Raw genomic sequence first — 12,510 nt, 5'->3', positions numbered from 1 at the left:
ACCTATACCTCTTACGAAGCACTTAGAGGGAGGGTAAGGCAAAAGAGCCTTCCCTAACGTCTCTTTTCATAGACATCCATTTCTCCGTCTCTTTCAACGAATGTCTAACCGCTTTAGATAGAACAAGTTTTGGGAGGAGAGGGTCTGAAGTTTTCCTCCTCATCAAAAAAGTCGAAGTTGGGGAGCGCGGGGCGCTTTCTCAAAATAATCTGGATAAGATACCAGAAGAAATCTAAGGAGACGTGAATAACACGAGAGGTGATGTGAATCCTCCTCCTCTACTTCTTCTTCATTCTCCGATACCGCCGAAGAAGTAGACGGAACTACAACCGGATCTGAAGGTTTCGAACCACCTTGGACTCATTCATCCAGTTGGTTAACATCTCTAACTGCTTGCGCAAAGGCGCCAGAGACGAATCAAAAACAGTTAACGTAGGCTTGGAAGAGCCTAAATGTTCAGCAGGAGGCGGAAAAACTACTTGCGCCTCGCTCGGAGCCGCCGAAATTCGAGGCGAAACAGGCGCATCAGGCGTAACAGACGAAAAAAGCGCCTAAAGAAACACCCTTAGAACTGCTAGCTACAGCGCTAAAACCACAATCTCTACTAGTAGATGGAGCCGAAAAAAGCACAGATTGAGGCGACGAACGAGCCGCTAATGGTCGCGCGCAACCCTACTCTCAGGCTCCTTATACCGCTTGACTGGAGGAGGCGAAGAATCGGCGCCTGAACGCCTCTTTAAGGGACGCGAAACGGGCGAATCTCGCCAAGAGCGCAGCTGTCGACCGGAGACGAATCGCTTGAATCATTCGAAAAGCGTCTGACCGCAACACCTTTCCAACGCTTAACCGAGCCCTGTTGAGGCGCAACAGGCTCAACAAGAGAGGCGCCTGTCTGTGGGCAAATCCCGATCGACTCCCTTGGACTTCCGGTATGTCTTCTCCCCGGTGCGGGGGAGCTGGACAGTGACCTTTGTCTAGGAGACGTGTCAGGACAGACAGACGCACCCTCAACTACACTCTTACCTGAAGCCGCTTTCTCCAAAAACGTCTTAACTGAATTACCAAGTTGCAAAACCGTATCGCTAGTACCGAAAATTTCTGATCTAGCCTCGATTCCAGACTGGCAATGGTGTCGGAAGAAACTACACGGGAAGCCGGAGAAGCGGGATTAGTAGGAGGAATAGGAGGTGTAGTTAAAGGAGACATAACAATTTGAGGAGAAACAGAAGGAACAGAAGCATCGCAAGACGAAGCGGAGCTAAGTCTACTTTCCCTAAGTGCTGCTTTTCTAATTCTGTCTTTAGCTAATTTCTCCGAGTATGAACTAAAAAACTTCCATTGAGAATCAGTCCAATCACTACACTCGTTACATGTTCGATCTGCTGAACAAACCTGTCCCTACACTTAACACATTTAGTGTGAGAATCATATTCTAACTTGGATAATCTAGTTTTACATCCTGAGATGCAAAACCTAACTCCCGACGGACTAGAATCCGACATGGCAACGCCTAAATAAAAAGCAAAATAACAACAACGCCAAAAAGAGTACTTCACCAATTCCGAAGATCAATTCCACAAGAAAAAAAAAAAAAAAAACAAAAAAAAAAAGCGAAGCAAAGTCATCCAACCGCACCGACCACCGATGTTCACCGGGACGCCGGCAGGAAAAGAATTGGATTCACCTGGGCAGTTGTACCTGGTTCTCCCGCGAGAGTGGAGGGAGATGACGTCATCACCACCAGTGTTGGCGACGCCGACGCGCTAAATTTGAATTTAGTATCCTGCCGCTCGTGGAAATCACGGCTCTATAATTGTTCGGTAAGACACTACAAATAAAACTAAAAATTACTTTTACATGCTTTACGTAAAAGAAAAAAATTAAAATCGGAACACTCACACAGAAGATCTTCAATGAAACCTTAAAGGCTCGAATAATGCCTTGATCCATGGGCTGAATCAGTGATGTTGTGTTAGGCAGTAAAAATTCAACCTGTACACCCTCATACAACAATTCGATTGCGTGGACTCCAGCACTGTCCATCAGAAGAAGCACTTTAAAATCAAGGCCTTTTTCAGCCAGATAAATCTTGACTTCAGGGATGTAGCACTGGTGAAATCAGTCAGATGTCAGTGCTTTCGTTATCCAGGCCTTTTGATTATGCATCCAATGCACTGGCAGTAAGTTTATATTTCTGTATTCAAGGGCCCTTGGGTTTTTGGACTTTTAAATCAGCGCTGGCTTTATCACAAAACCAGCAGCATTACCACACATTATAAGTATGAGGCACTCTTTGAAAGCCTTGAATCCAGGGGCTCTGGCCTTTACCTTCATAATGAAAGTTCGCAATGGCATACGTTTCCAGAGGAGACCAGTCTCATCCATGTTGAATACTTGTTCATATGAATAACCCCCTTCATCAATAACTGCCTGGAACGTCTCGTTTATGTATTCATCAATGGCCAGTTTACCAGCAGAGGCTGCTTCTCTATGCAGGGACATGCTTTTAAGGTTGAACCTCCTCTGAAATTTATCAAACCAGCCCTTGCTGGCATTACATTCGGTTGGTTTGGTAGGAGATGCCATAGAAGGTCCTGGTTCTGGGTAGTCATCACCACCATCCATAAATCTGTCATAGAACTGTCTGGCCTTCTCGTGTATAGTGTTGGTATCCAGTGCTATGTCCTTCTTTCTGCAGTTGCTAATCCAAACGGCTAATGCAGAATCAATCCTTACAATGGCCTTATTGCTGGAAGTTACTACCCTTTCCGCCATCGTATTAACAGTAACATTTGCCGTCCCTTATGTTCCTCTCGTCCTTGATATAAGGTAGATTCATTGACGCCATAATGGCGGCCTACATCCGCAAAGCTTCTCCCTTCCTTCAGCATGTAGAGGAGTTCAATCTTCTCTGCTATAGTAAGCATCTTCCTACGACATTTGGGTTGACTACCAGAAGCCTTAGAAGGTGCAGAACCATTGGCTGGCAACGTGGGCTTAAACAAATTCACAATGTTACCCCAAAAAATCCAGAAAAATCACTAACAACACAGATAAGGATGCAGAACTACATCGCGTACGGATGCGTAGAAGCGATCTGGACAACATGGGATGATGGGACACCGAATGCTGCTTGAAAGAGATCCTGTGGTCGGACAGCCAATTAGCAGACAAGATACCAGTGTACTGTGATTGGTAGTCTCCTCTACCGACCAATAGCGTGCCTTGTATGAAATCATCGAGCAAGATATGCTACACTTTTGAGGTAGAATTGCAGGGGTCTCAAGTGAAGCCTTCCTAGAGAAGAACTGCTCCAGTGAGGAAAGGGTCCCCAGCAGACTTAGCCATTCCCTCACGGAGCTTCGCTCTTTCTCTAAGAAGACTGTCACTTTTTCCATGCCCCGATCGAGCCTTTCCTGGGATGGAAAAGCCCGAAAACCCCGAGAATCCATCTGAATCCCCAGATAGACAAGGTTCTGGCTGGGGATCATCTGGGACTTCTCGAGGTTTACCAACAGTTCCAGAGATCGGGTCATTATCAAAGTCGTATTTAGGTCCTCCAGACATTGACGTTCCGACTTGGCTCGTATAAGCCAGTCGTCCAGATAGAGTGAGATCCTCACCCCCTTCAAATGTAACCATCTGGCTAAATTTCTCATGAGCCCATTGAAAACTTGCAGGGCTGTCGACAGGCCGAAGCACAAAGCCCTGAACTGGAAGATCTTCCCTTGTATCATGAATCTGAGATACTTCCTTGAGGACAGTTGAATCGGTACGTGGAAGTACGCATCCTGAATGTCCAGGGAAACCATTCAACCTCCTGGACGCAGGGCCGCAAGAACCGAGGAAGTTGTCTCCATGGAGACCTTCCTTTTCTCCACAAAGCGGTTCAATGCGCTTACGTCCAGGACAGGTCTCCACCCCCCCCGAGGCTTTCAGTACGAGGAATAGGCAACTGTAGAAGCCTTGGGAGTGGGGATCCTGTACTAGTTCTAAAGCCTCCTTCTCTAACATCTGTTCCACTAAAAGAAGAAGGGTTCGTCGCAGAACAGGGTCTTTGTACTTTGCCGAAAGTTCCCTCGGCGTTGAAGTCAAGGGCGGTCTTTCCTTGAAGGGGATTAGGTATCCCTTTTGCAGAATAGAGAGGGACCAGTTGTCTACTCCTCTCTGTGCCCAGGCTTCTGAGAAGTTGAGAAGCCTGGCACCTAATGAAGTCTGGAGGACTCGATTGCTACTTGGTCTTCTTGAAGGGCCTGAAAGAGGACCTACCTCGCTTCTCAGGTCTTTTCCTTCTGACGGAGGATCTGAAAGAAGGACCCCCTCGAAAGAGCGCTTGAGGAAGGCGACTCTCCTTCCTTACGGCGGAGGCAACTGGTCTCGCCTTCCTAGCAGACTGAACCAGCAGATCTTGGGTAGCCTTTTTCGTCAAGGAGTGAGAAATGTCCTTCACCAACTGTGAAGGGAACAATTGGTTTGAAAGAAGAGCGTACAACAAGGAAGCCCTCTGGACCGGGGAGACGGATTTGGTAAGAAAAGAGCTAAACACTGCTCTTTTCTTCAACACTCCTGCTCCGAAGAGAGAAGCTAATTCACCCGATCCGTCTCGGACAGCTTTGTCCATGCAGGACAGCACGCTGTTAAGGACTTCCGGCCCAAGAAACTCAGGATCCAAAGTTTTCTTAGCCAACGCCCCAAGGGACCAATCCAAAAAGTTAAACACTTCCAGGACATGGAAGAGTCCCTTGAGGAGATGGTCCATCTCAGACATTCCCCATGTAGTCTTGGCCGTGGGGAGAGCATGCCTCCTAGAGGAATCTACCAAGGTAGAGAAGTCCGCCTCCGCAATGGATGGAAGACCCAGTCCCATTGGTTCTCCAGTCTCATACTATATTCCTCTCCTTCCCGAGAGCTTGGAGGGAGGACACGAAAAAACAGTCTTCCTTGCCTCCTCTTTGGACTTCAGCCAAGCTCCAACTGATTGGAGTGCTTTCCTCATGGAGATGGTCGGGCACATCTTTAAGAAGGAGGAAGTCTTTGCCGTTCTAGTGCTGGAGAACAGCGACCGAGGAGAGGGAGGAGCAGCTGGGCTGAGCGAGTCGCCGTACTCCTGAACCAGCAGGGCCGCCAAAGTATTGTAGTCCGACAGCACTGCCACTCTAGGAGTTTCCTCCTCTGAAACATCATCAAGGCCTTCTTCTGCAAACTTGCCAGGAGAAGCGCGGTCGAAGGAAGGAGAGCACCTAGTAGGCGAAGTGCGCCTGTCTGGTGACGAGAGCTTGAAATGGGAGGAGCGCTTGCTGGGAGAGGTGCTTCTACCCGAAGAGAAGCGGTCGACAGAAGGAGATCGCTTATCAGGAGAAGAGTGTCTAGTAAAAGTAAAATGCCTGTCCGGCGCCGCGCGCCTGGCTGGCGCTTCAAGGCAGGGTGGCGCCACGCGCCTGGCTGGCGCTTTGCGGCTGGGTGGCGCTTTGCGCCTGGCTGGCGCCTCGCAGCTGGCTGATTCATAGTGGCTGGGAGGCGCTTCGCAGCTGGCTGGCGCCTGGTTGGCTCTTCGCGGCTGGCTAGCGCCTTGCGCCTGGCTGGAGCCTCGAAGCTGGTCGAAACCGAGCAAGCGTCTGGCGCTGTGCGCCTGGTTGGTGTCAAGAGCTTACAAGGAGATGTACGCCTTCGAGGAGAACTGTTTTTTCTAGGCGAAACATGGCTGCGAGGAGAAGAGCAAGCGTCAGGAGAACCGTGAAAGTCCAGGCGAGAGTGCCTAACAGGGGAGAGGCGCTTGGAGCTTCTCGGAGACAAACTCTCGTCCCGAGAGGCGTTCCTCTTGGTCGGAGGGCGTTGGGATCTCTTGACAGGAAGCGATACGTCCTTCCTGCGAGGAGGATCTCTGACAAGAGCGCCAACAAGAGACGAAATCTGCTCCTGCAGACTGAGAAGGATTTTTGTAGTTGAAGGTTCTTGGTCCGCTTCCAAGGGTGGAGAAAAATGTCTAGAAGCCGAAGGGGGCTCCATACTGGGCGCAGGGCTGACAGGGGCTCTTCTGGCTCTCTTCCTGTCTACAGGAGACTCCTCTGGGAACCGCTCTGGGCTGGAGTCCAACATACTGCTGGGCGCCTTCCAGTTCCTCTTCAAGGGGCGCGACTCCTCACCTGAACTCCAACCGCGTCTGGGAGAAGCTGAATCAGATGAAGAAAAGCACTGTTTCAGGATGCCTTTACAGCAGCGATCCCTGGCAGTCTGGGACGAAGCAACAGATCCTGCCGAAGGGACGCCTGACCGGTGGGGATTCTCCACAACTTCCTTACGGCTTTCAACATTCCTTCTCCTCTGGGCCTGGGAGCTTGGAAGAGGTCTAGGCCAGCCGAGGCTGGTTCCTGCGATCGAGGGGACCTCTTACCAGCCTCCAACCGTGGTAGGTCTAGGACCGTCACGGCAACCCTGGGAACCAGCTGGTCGGTAAAAGAGTGATTGCAGGTCTAGCAAGAGTCACCTGAGCGGCTCTCGCCAGCCTTCTGCTCCGTGCTTTGGTCCTGGCGCCGAGCAAACTCAGACGTCTGGGCCGTTGGCCGCACGGTCGCCCGCGGGCGCCCAAACACTCGGTACCTCTCGCAAACGAGAGGCTGAGCCGGAACCTGGTGCAGCAGCAGCGGCCCTACACCAGGCGAGGAAGTACCGGTGTTAGCCGGTACTCCTCTGGTCCACGTCTTCTTCATCCTTGCGGAAGGAGAGATGGGCCCTGCTCCCGAAGGAGCAGGAGGACCAGCAGAAGGACCCCCCGTCCTACCAGAGTGAGACGGGCCCTTAGAAGTTCCCGAAGGAGCCTTCTTAGGAGGGGAGGAGGCAGCCTCCTTCTTCTTCGGCTTGGGAGCCTTAGAAGTCGAAGGGGAAGAGGCGGCAGCAGAAGACAAAGAAGACGATGAAGACGACGACGACACCTTCCTCCTCTTCTTCTTCGTCAGCTCTCGCAGGACAGACGTCAGGTCGGCCATCCAGGAAGGAGCCGGGGCTGCTGTTGCCGAAGCAACAGAGCCCGGCTGCACCTGTCCGGACAGATCAGCGTCTGGGGCAGCAACACCGCGGGCTGGAACAACGTCGGCAGGTGCAGGAACAGCAGGAACAGCAGCAGCAGCAGGTGCGGGAACAGCAGGAACAGTAGCAGCGGCAGGTACAGCAGACAGGGCAGGTACTCCAGGAGACGGGGCAGCAGCCAGCGACATCCTGGGTACTGGCAGCAGGTCCAGGGGCGAGCTCTTCGGGCAACGGAAGACTGGGGCTGGCAGCACGAAGAACCTGGAGGGGGAGGCACACCCCTCCTCGGCATGGCAGCGATCGGGCCCTGCACGGCGGCCGTTGCGTCACAGACATCACGAGAGGGGTGTAAACCAGGTGAGGGGCGGCGGCGTACCCTGGAGACGAGATCGTGTAGTGGTGGTCACCGCTCCACGGGTGACCGGCACAGCTCCCGCCAGATGCTGAGCAGCCCCTGCGACATCCACACCTGGCCAAGGTCGTCCCCCCCCGCAGCAGGAGCCCTGAGGAAGCAATAGTCGGAAGTTGGGGGGACCCCCTCGCGCAGGGGGGGGGGTGGGGGGGGGGGGTGGGGGGGGGGGGGGGGGGGGAGCCCCACCCCGAGCGAATGGAAGACCGCGAATACACATGCACGTCTGGTAACGAGCGCCCTCCTCTACGCTCGACGGATTGGCGAAGAGAAGGACCTCGAAAACCACCCCCGAAAGGGAAAGGCGCTATACGCGGGAGCTGAGCGGGGGGGGCAGGAAAGGAGACAAAAGTATCGGGTACCAAGGGAGTCGCGGAGAGCTTTCCGATGACTCCTTGGCAGGCCTTCGTTCCTCCCCCGCCCCCACCCCCGACACAACACCCACTGCACCTACGACTAATTAGAACAAATGTTTACACGGCTCGGCAACCCGAGCGCATTCTCGCCCTCGGCCACCGAGCGCTAAGGGCATGAGGATCTATTCCCGGAAAGGTGAGCCGGAATACTTGATCCATAATAATAATAAATGAAAATAAAAAAGAATACTGTACTTAGAATTTTCACTTCACTTTCACACAAAAATAGAAGGCTCGGGCCGAGAGCATTCGCGCCCTCGGCACCAAGCGCAAAGGGCATGAAAATAAATGAAAATGAAAAAGAACACTGTACTTACAATTTCACATTCACACCATCACATAAAAAATACAAGGCTCGGGCCGAGAGCATTCGCGCCCTCGGCACCGAGCACAAGGGCATGATAATAAAATGAAAATGAAAAAGAACACTGTACCTTACAATTTCACTTTCACACATCACACAAAAAATACAAGGCTCGGGCCGAGAGCATTCACGCCCTCGGCACCGAGCACAAGGGCATGATAATAAATGAAAATGAAAAAGAACACTGTACTTACAATTTCACTTTCACACTATCACACAAAAAATACAAGGCTCGGGCCGAGAGCATTCACGCCCTCGGTAACGACCGCAAATGAGGATCAATCTTCGGAAATGAGCGGAAGACCCCACACTTGCGGCCCTCCACCCCCGGGTACACTCTACGGTTGATGGGGGGGCGCGGGAATAGCTCCATGTCCGATGATCCATAAAATCAATGTAATAAAAGATGAAAAAGACAGTACGTATTCACTTTCAAACACTGACAAACCAAGTTGAAAAATTCACAACTAAAGCAAAGCATACGACAATGAAGTGGGCAGAGAGCGAGGACGAACACGTCCTCCACACACACGGCCGAAAGCAAAAGTGATTCTTCACCTCCCAGTTGCGCTGCGCGCGCACTGTCGGACAAGCAGTTAACTACCGAACTCCCTTGTTTGAAGCTTACGACCGTCCCAGCTGCCGCTAGTTACCTTCCTATTGTAAAGGACCGATGGTTTGTATTTCGTATTGGAACAATTTACGTTTGCCAAACTTTGACTTGTCAATTTCAACAATGTGGCAGGGTCCACCAATTTTGCGATTGTCCTGAACCAAAATGTCAATACAGACTTCCCGGCAGAAATTATACCAGTCCACCATGGTGTTAGGTGAACCGATCTGAAGAGTCATTTTCATAAAGGCCTGTGGTAGCTCGTGGAATCCAAGCCATAAATTAATTGGATGATTGTGCCAAAATCAAGGTGTGAGCGGGAGAAGAAAGAGCCGTTCCGTATCGCGATTCTTTTATGACACTTGCGTAAGCTGCAGCGCCACAAGGCTGACGGTTCCCACTCTACACTGGTCTCAAGTTCCACTGAAATCACCCAAAAGTCCGTCTTTTGAAAAGATATGTACATAGTACATCATCTTGACAAAATGTATAAAGGACACCGAAAGTAACCGGACTTTCAGCCAAAAAAACAGCGAGGGACGGGTGTGATGTAACCGGAGACGCCATGTTGACTGCTTTGAAAACTCGTGGGGTTGGGCCAGGTGAAAAAGGGCATGCTGGGTCGAAGGGACTACTTAGCGTGGCGGTTGGAGTTGGGTGTTGTGCAGCCCGGGAAATTGGAAATTGACTCCCAAAACTGTAGGTAAATAATTACGGAATACACCTACATCGTCACCCGTGTGAATAAAGTGCGATATCGCAAAGGGATTTGCAGAAGCAAAGGCAATGGGGGCTTGGTGAGGTTTTTATAGGATACCGTTTTGAATATTCGCGGTGAGGAGGAGTCGCCATGCTTGTTTGTTTTAATGGCGTGCGGCCCGGGAAATTGGAAATTGGCTCCCAAGACTGTAGGTAAATAATTACAAAATACGCCTACATCATCACCCATGTTAATAAAGTGTGACATCGAAACGGGAATTGCAGTAGCAAAAGCAATGGGGGCTGGGTGAGGTATTATAGGAGACATGTTGCCTTTTTTTAATGTTTGCGCCATGTTTCGAATGTTCGATGGGTTTAGGTCGTGAGAGGTGAAATGCCACCCGAGGTCGTAGGGACTACTTACCGTGGGGGATAGATTTTGGTGTCGCGCGGCCCGGGAAACTGGCCCGGGAATCTGTAAACTACCCTAACTTAAAATTCTTGTTCAGTAGGTAAAACTGCATAGGAAAACTGCAACTGCCATAGTCTAGGCCGCCGCGGATAAGTACCCTAGATCTAGCTTAATTTCAACCTTTGGAGAAAATACTTGCTTCCAAAGGATAGTAAAGGTCTCAAGCTGTTGACTCGTGACTGGTACCCATCTCAGGTGTCAAGACGAGTTAAAGTACTTTTTCGGAGGGTGGATCCACACGCGGTGACAACTGGATCAGCCAGTCCAGTCGGTTGTTTCCCCTAGTAATTACGAAACAGCTGTCGGGGGAGGGTTGAGGAAAGTTAGACGGAAGAAAGACTACGAAAAGATTGATAAGAGGAAAGAGACTATGAAATGCTTGCAAAAGCTTGATAAAGGAGAGACTACGAAAATCTTGATAGGTAAGGAACGAAAATGAGAAAACCTTGATAACGGCAAGCTACCTAATACGATAACTAAGGCTGGGTCCAGCACAAAGAGATACTTTACCACTTACCCAAGTATTTCTTATTCTGTGTCGATGAAGGCGCCACCATTTGAACAATATTTGGGTGTGAAATAAACGAACGCCTATCGTGGGAAGACGAAGTACACCAACAACACCAACTTTGTGTTTACAAATGTTGACGTATCTTTCACGTCGTGTGGTGCTATAACGCACTGGCTGCAAGATCTACAAGCTATCCCCCCCTCCCATGAAGTTCATTTAAATGACATCATACGGCAAAAATTACTGTAAATTCAGCCATAATACATCTCAGTGTCACTTTTTAAGGATTTAATTCAATTTCTTACCAAAAATTAATTATATAAAACACAGAAATGTAGACGAATTAGCGTGTGTTACTATAATAAATGAGCTGCAATATCTACACGCTGTGCCGAATAAATTCATCATTAAATGACATCGTGCGGCAAGAATAACTATAAATTCAGCTATAATACATCTCAATGTGACTTACCTAAACTTTATGTTAATTTCATAGCAAAATTTTATATGATATAATGCACAATAATGTAGCCGAAAATCGTCTTGAAAAGTTAGTGCTGTTTGTTAGAGTATGACTCCGTTGTCTACCTTGGAAATGACACTGCAAGAATAACCATAAATGCTAGATTGCATCTCAGTGTGACTTCTCAAGACTTCCCATTAATGGTATGTCAAAAATTAATAATACGATCCACAAAAATGTAACCGAAAATCGTCTTGACAAGTTCATTTGAATCGTTAGAGTACGACTCCGTTATCTCCGTCTGACATATTACGACGACGAGCAGTTCAACTTTTTCATGACATGATCAGTTCTCCTTAACCAAATTATCTTTACAGATGATAAATCCGCAGAATTTATATTATTATTTTTTTATGTAATTACAGACATTTACAGAAAATCATGTTTGAACAGTTGGTCGCCCCCCTTTTTTAATTATATTATTGTAAGTACTTTAAGGACGACATTTCCACCGAAATGTCCGTCCTCCCAATTTATATACCTCTTTTTACATATACCAAAATATAGAGCAGTTTACGGCCTTTCCGCCAATATATGTATCATAAATGTACACATCTTGTACGCTTAATTATATGTATATGTTTAGGTGCGAAAAGCACAATCACAGCGGGGGTCCGCTCCTTTTCTTCGTATATACTTGTGATGGACACTACAATTCCGTCCGCACAGCCTCCTTATATATGTCCTTTACGGGCTGCTCTATATTTACGGACTGCTCTGTGAGCAAGAGCCCTTGCTGACACAAGGTCAGCTTAATCAAAAACAACAAGCTACTCTATGAGCAAGAGCCCGTGCTGACACAAGGTCACTTAATCAAAAACAACAACGACCAATAAATTTACGGGCTGCTCATTGAGCAAGAGCCCGTGCTGACACAAGGTCAGCTTAATAAAAAACAACCAATAAAATCCTACGGGCTGCTCTGTGAGCAAGAACCCGTGCTGGTATAAGGCCAGCTTAATCTTAAACAACAACCAATAAAGCAGTAAGCATTTCTCCTTGTTTCAGTCCAGTCCTCACAATTGGTGACCTCCCTGATTCAGGACGGTGAATCAGCGGTCTTGGCTCAGCCATTAAGGGACTAATTACCACCGCTCACCTTCAGAGACCATTCACGGCGCCTCAATTTAGGTCGCTGAAAGCTCCTGTCCATGGTCGACCAGAACACCATTAGTGGACTCAAAATGGCACTTCCCCTAAAGGAGTGTTTTAGCGTTTTGTCTTACGATTTGGCCCGCCATTAACAACATCTGTCGACCATAGCAAAGTGAGATGGCAGACTTGGAAAACTCGCTCCAAGAATGGGAGCTTACCAATGGCCCCACCCCCTCCCCATAGTTCCTCGATGCCCCGACCCATGCCACGATCCATGCCCTTGCAAGCCGCCACTGCGCACACCTGAGCCCCACTCCATCAAACTGCCACCCTTCTCCCAGCAGAATGTTGCAGCCTGGCTCCAATGTGTGGATATCCAGTTTCA

General features: G+C 49.2%; 1 protein-coding gene across 1 annotated transcript in view; it reads right to left on the bottom strand.

The window, feature by feature from the left end:
* LOC135212182 (T-cell immunomodulatory protein-like) overlaps positions 1-10,688 on the bottom strand; it is a 178,362-nt gene extending 167,674 nt beyond the window's left edge. The window contains exon 1 of the mRNA XM_064245627.1: positions 10,514-10,688. Within this exon, the coding sequence (XP_064101697.1) occupies positions 10,514-10,553 (40 nt within the window). The 5' untranslated portion in view covers positions 10,554-10,688. The remainder of the gene's footprint in view (positions 1-10,513) is intronic.
* Between the last annotated feature and the right edge of the window lie 1,822 nt (positions 10,689-12,510).

Source organism: Macrobrachium nipponense, chromosome 40 (genome assembly GCF_015104395.2).
Source record: "Macrobrachium nipponense isolate FS-2020 chromosome 40, ASM1510439v2, whole genome shotgun sequence".
NCBI classification, from domain to species: domain Eukaryota; kingdom Metazoa; phylum Arthropoda; class Malacostraca; order Decapoda; family Palaemonidae; genus Macrobrachium; species Macrobrachium nipponense.
The sequence above is the reverse complement of the archived record's forward strand: the minus strand, read 5'-3'. Positions and strand labels throughout refer to the sequence as shown.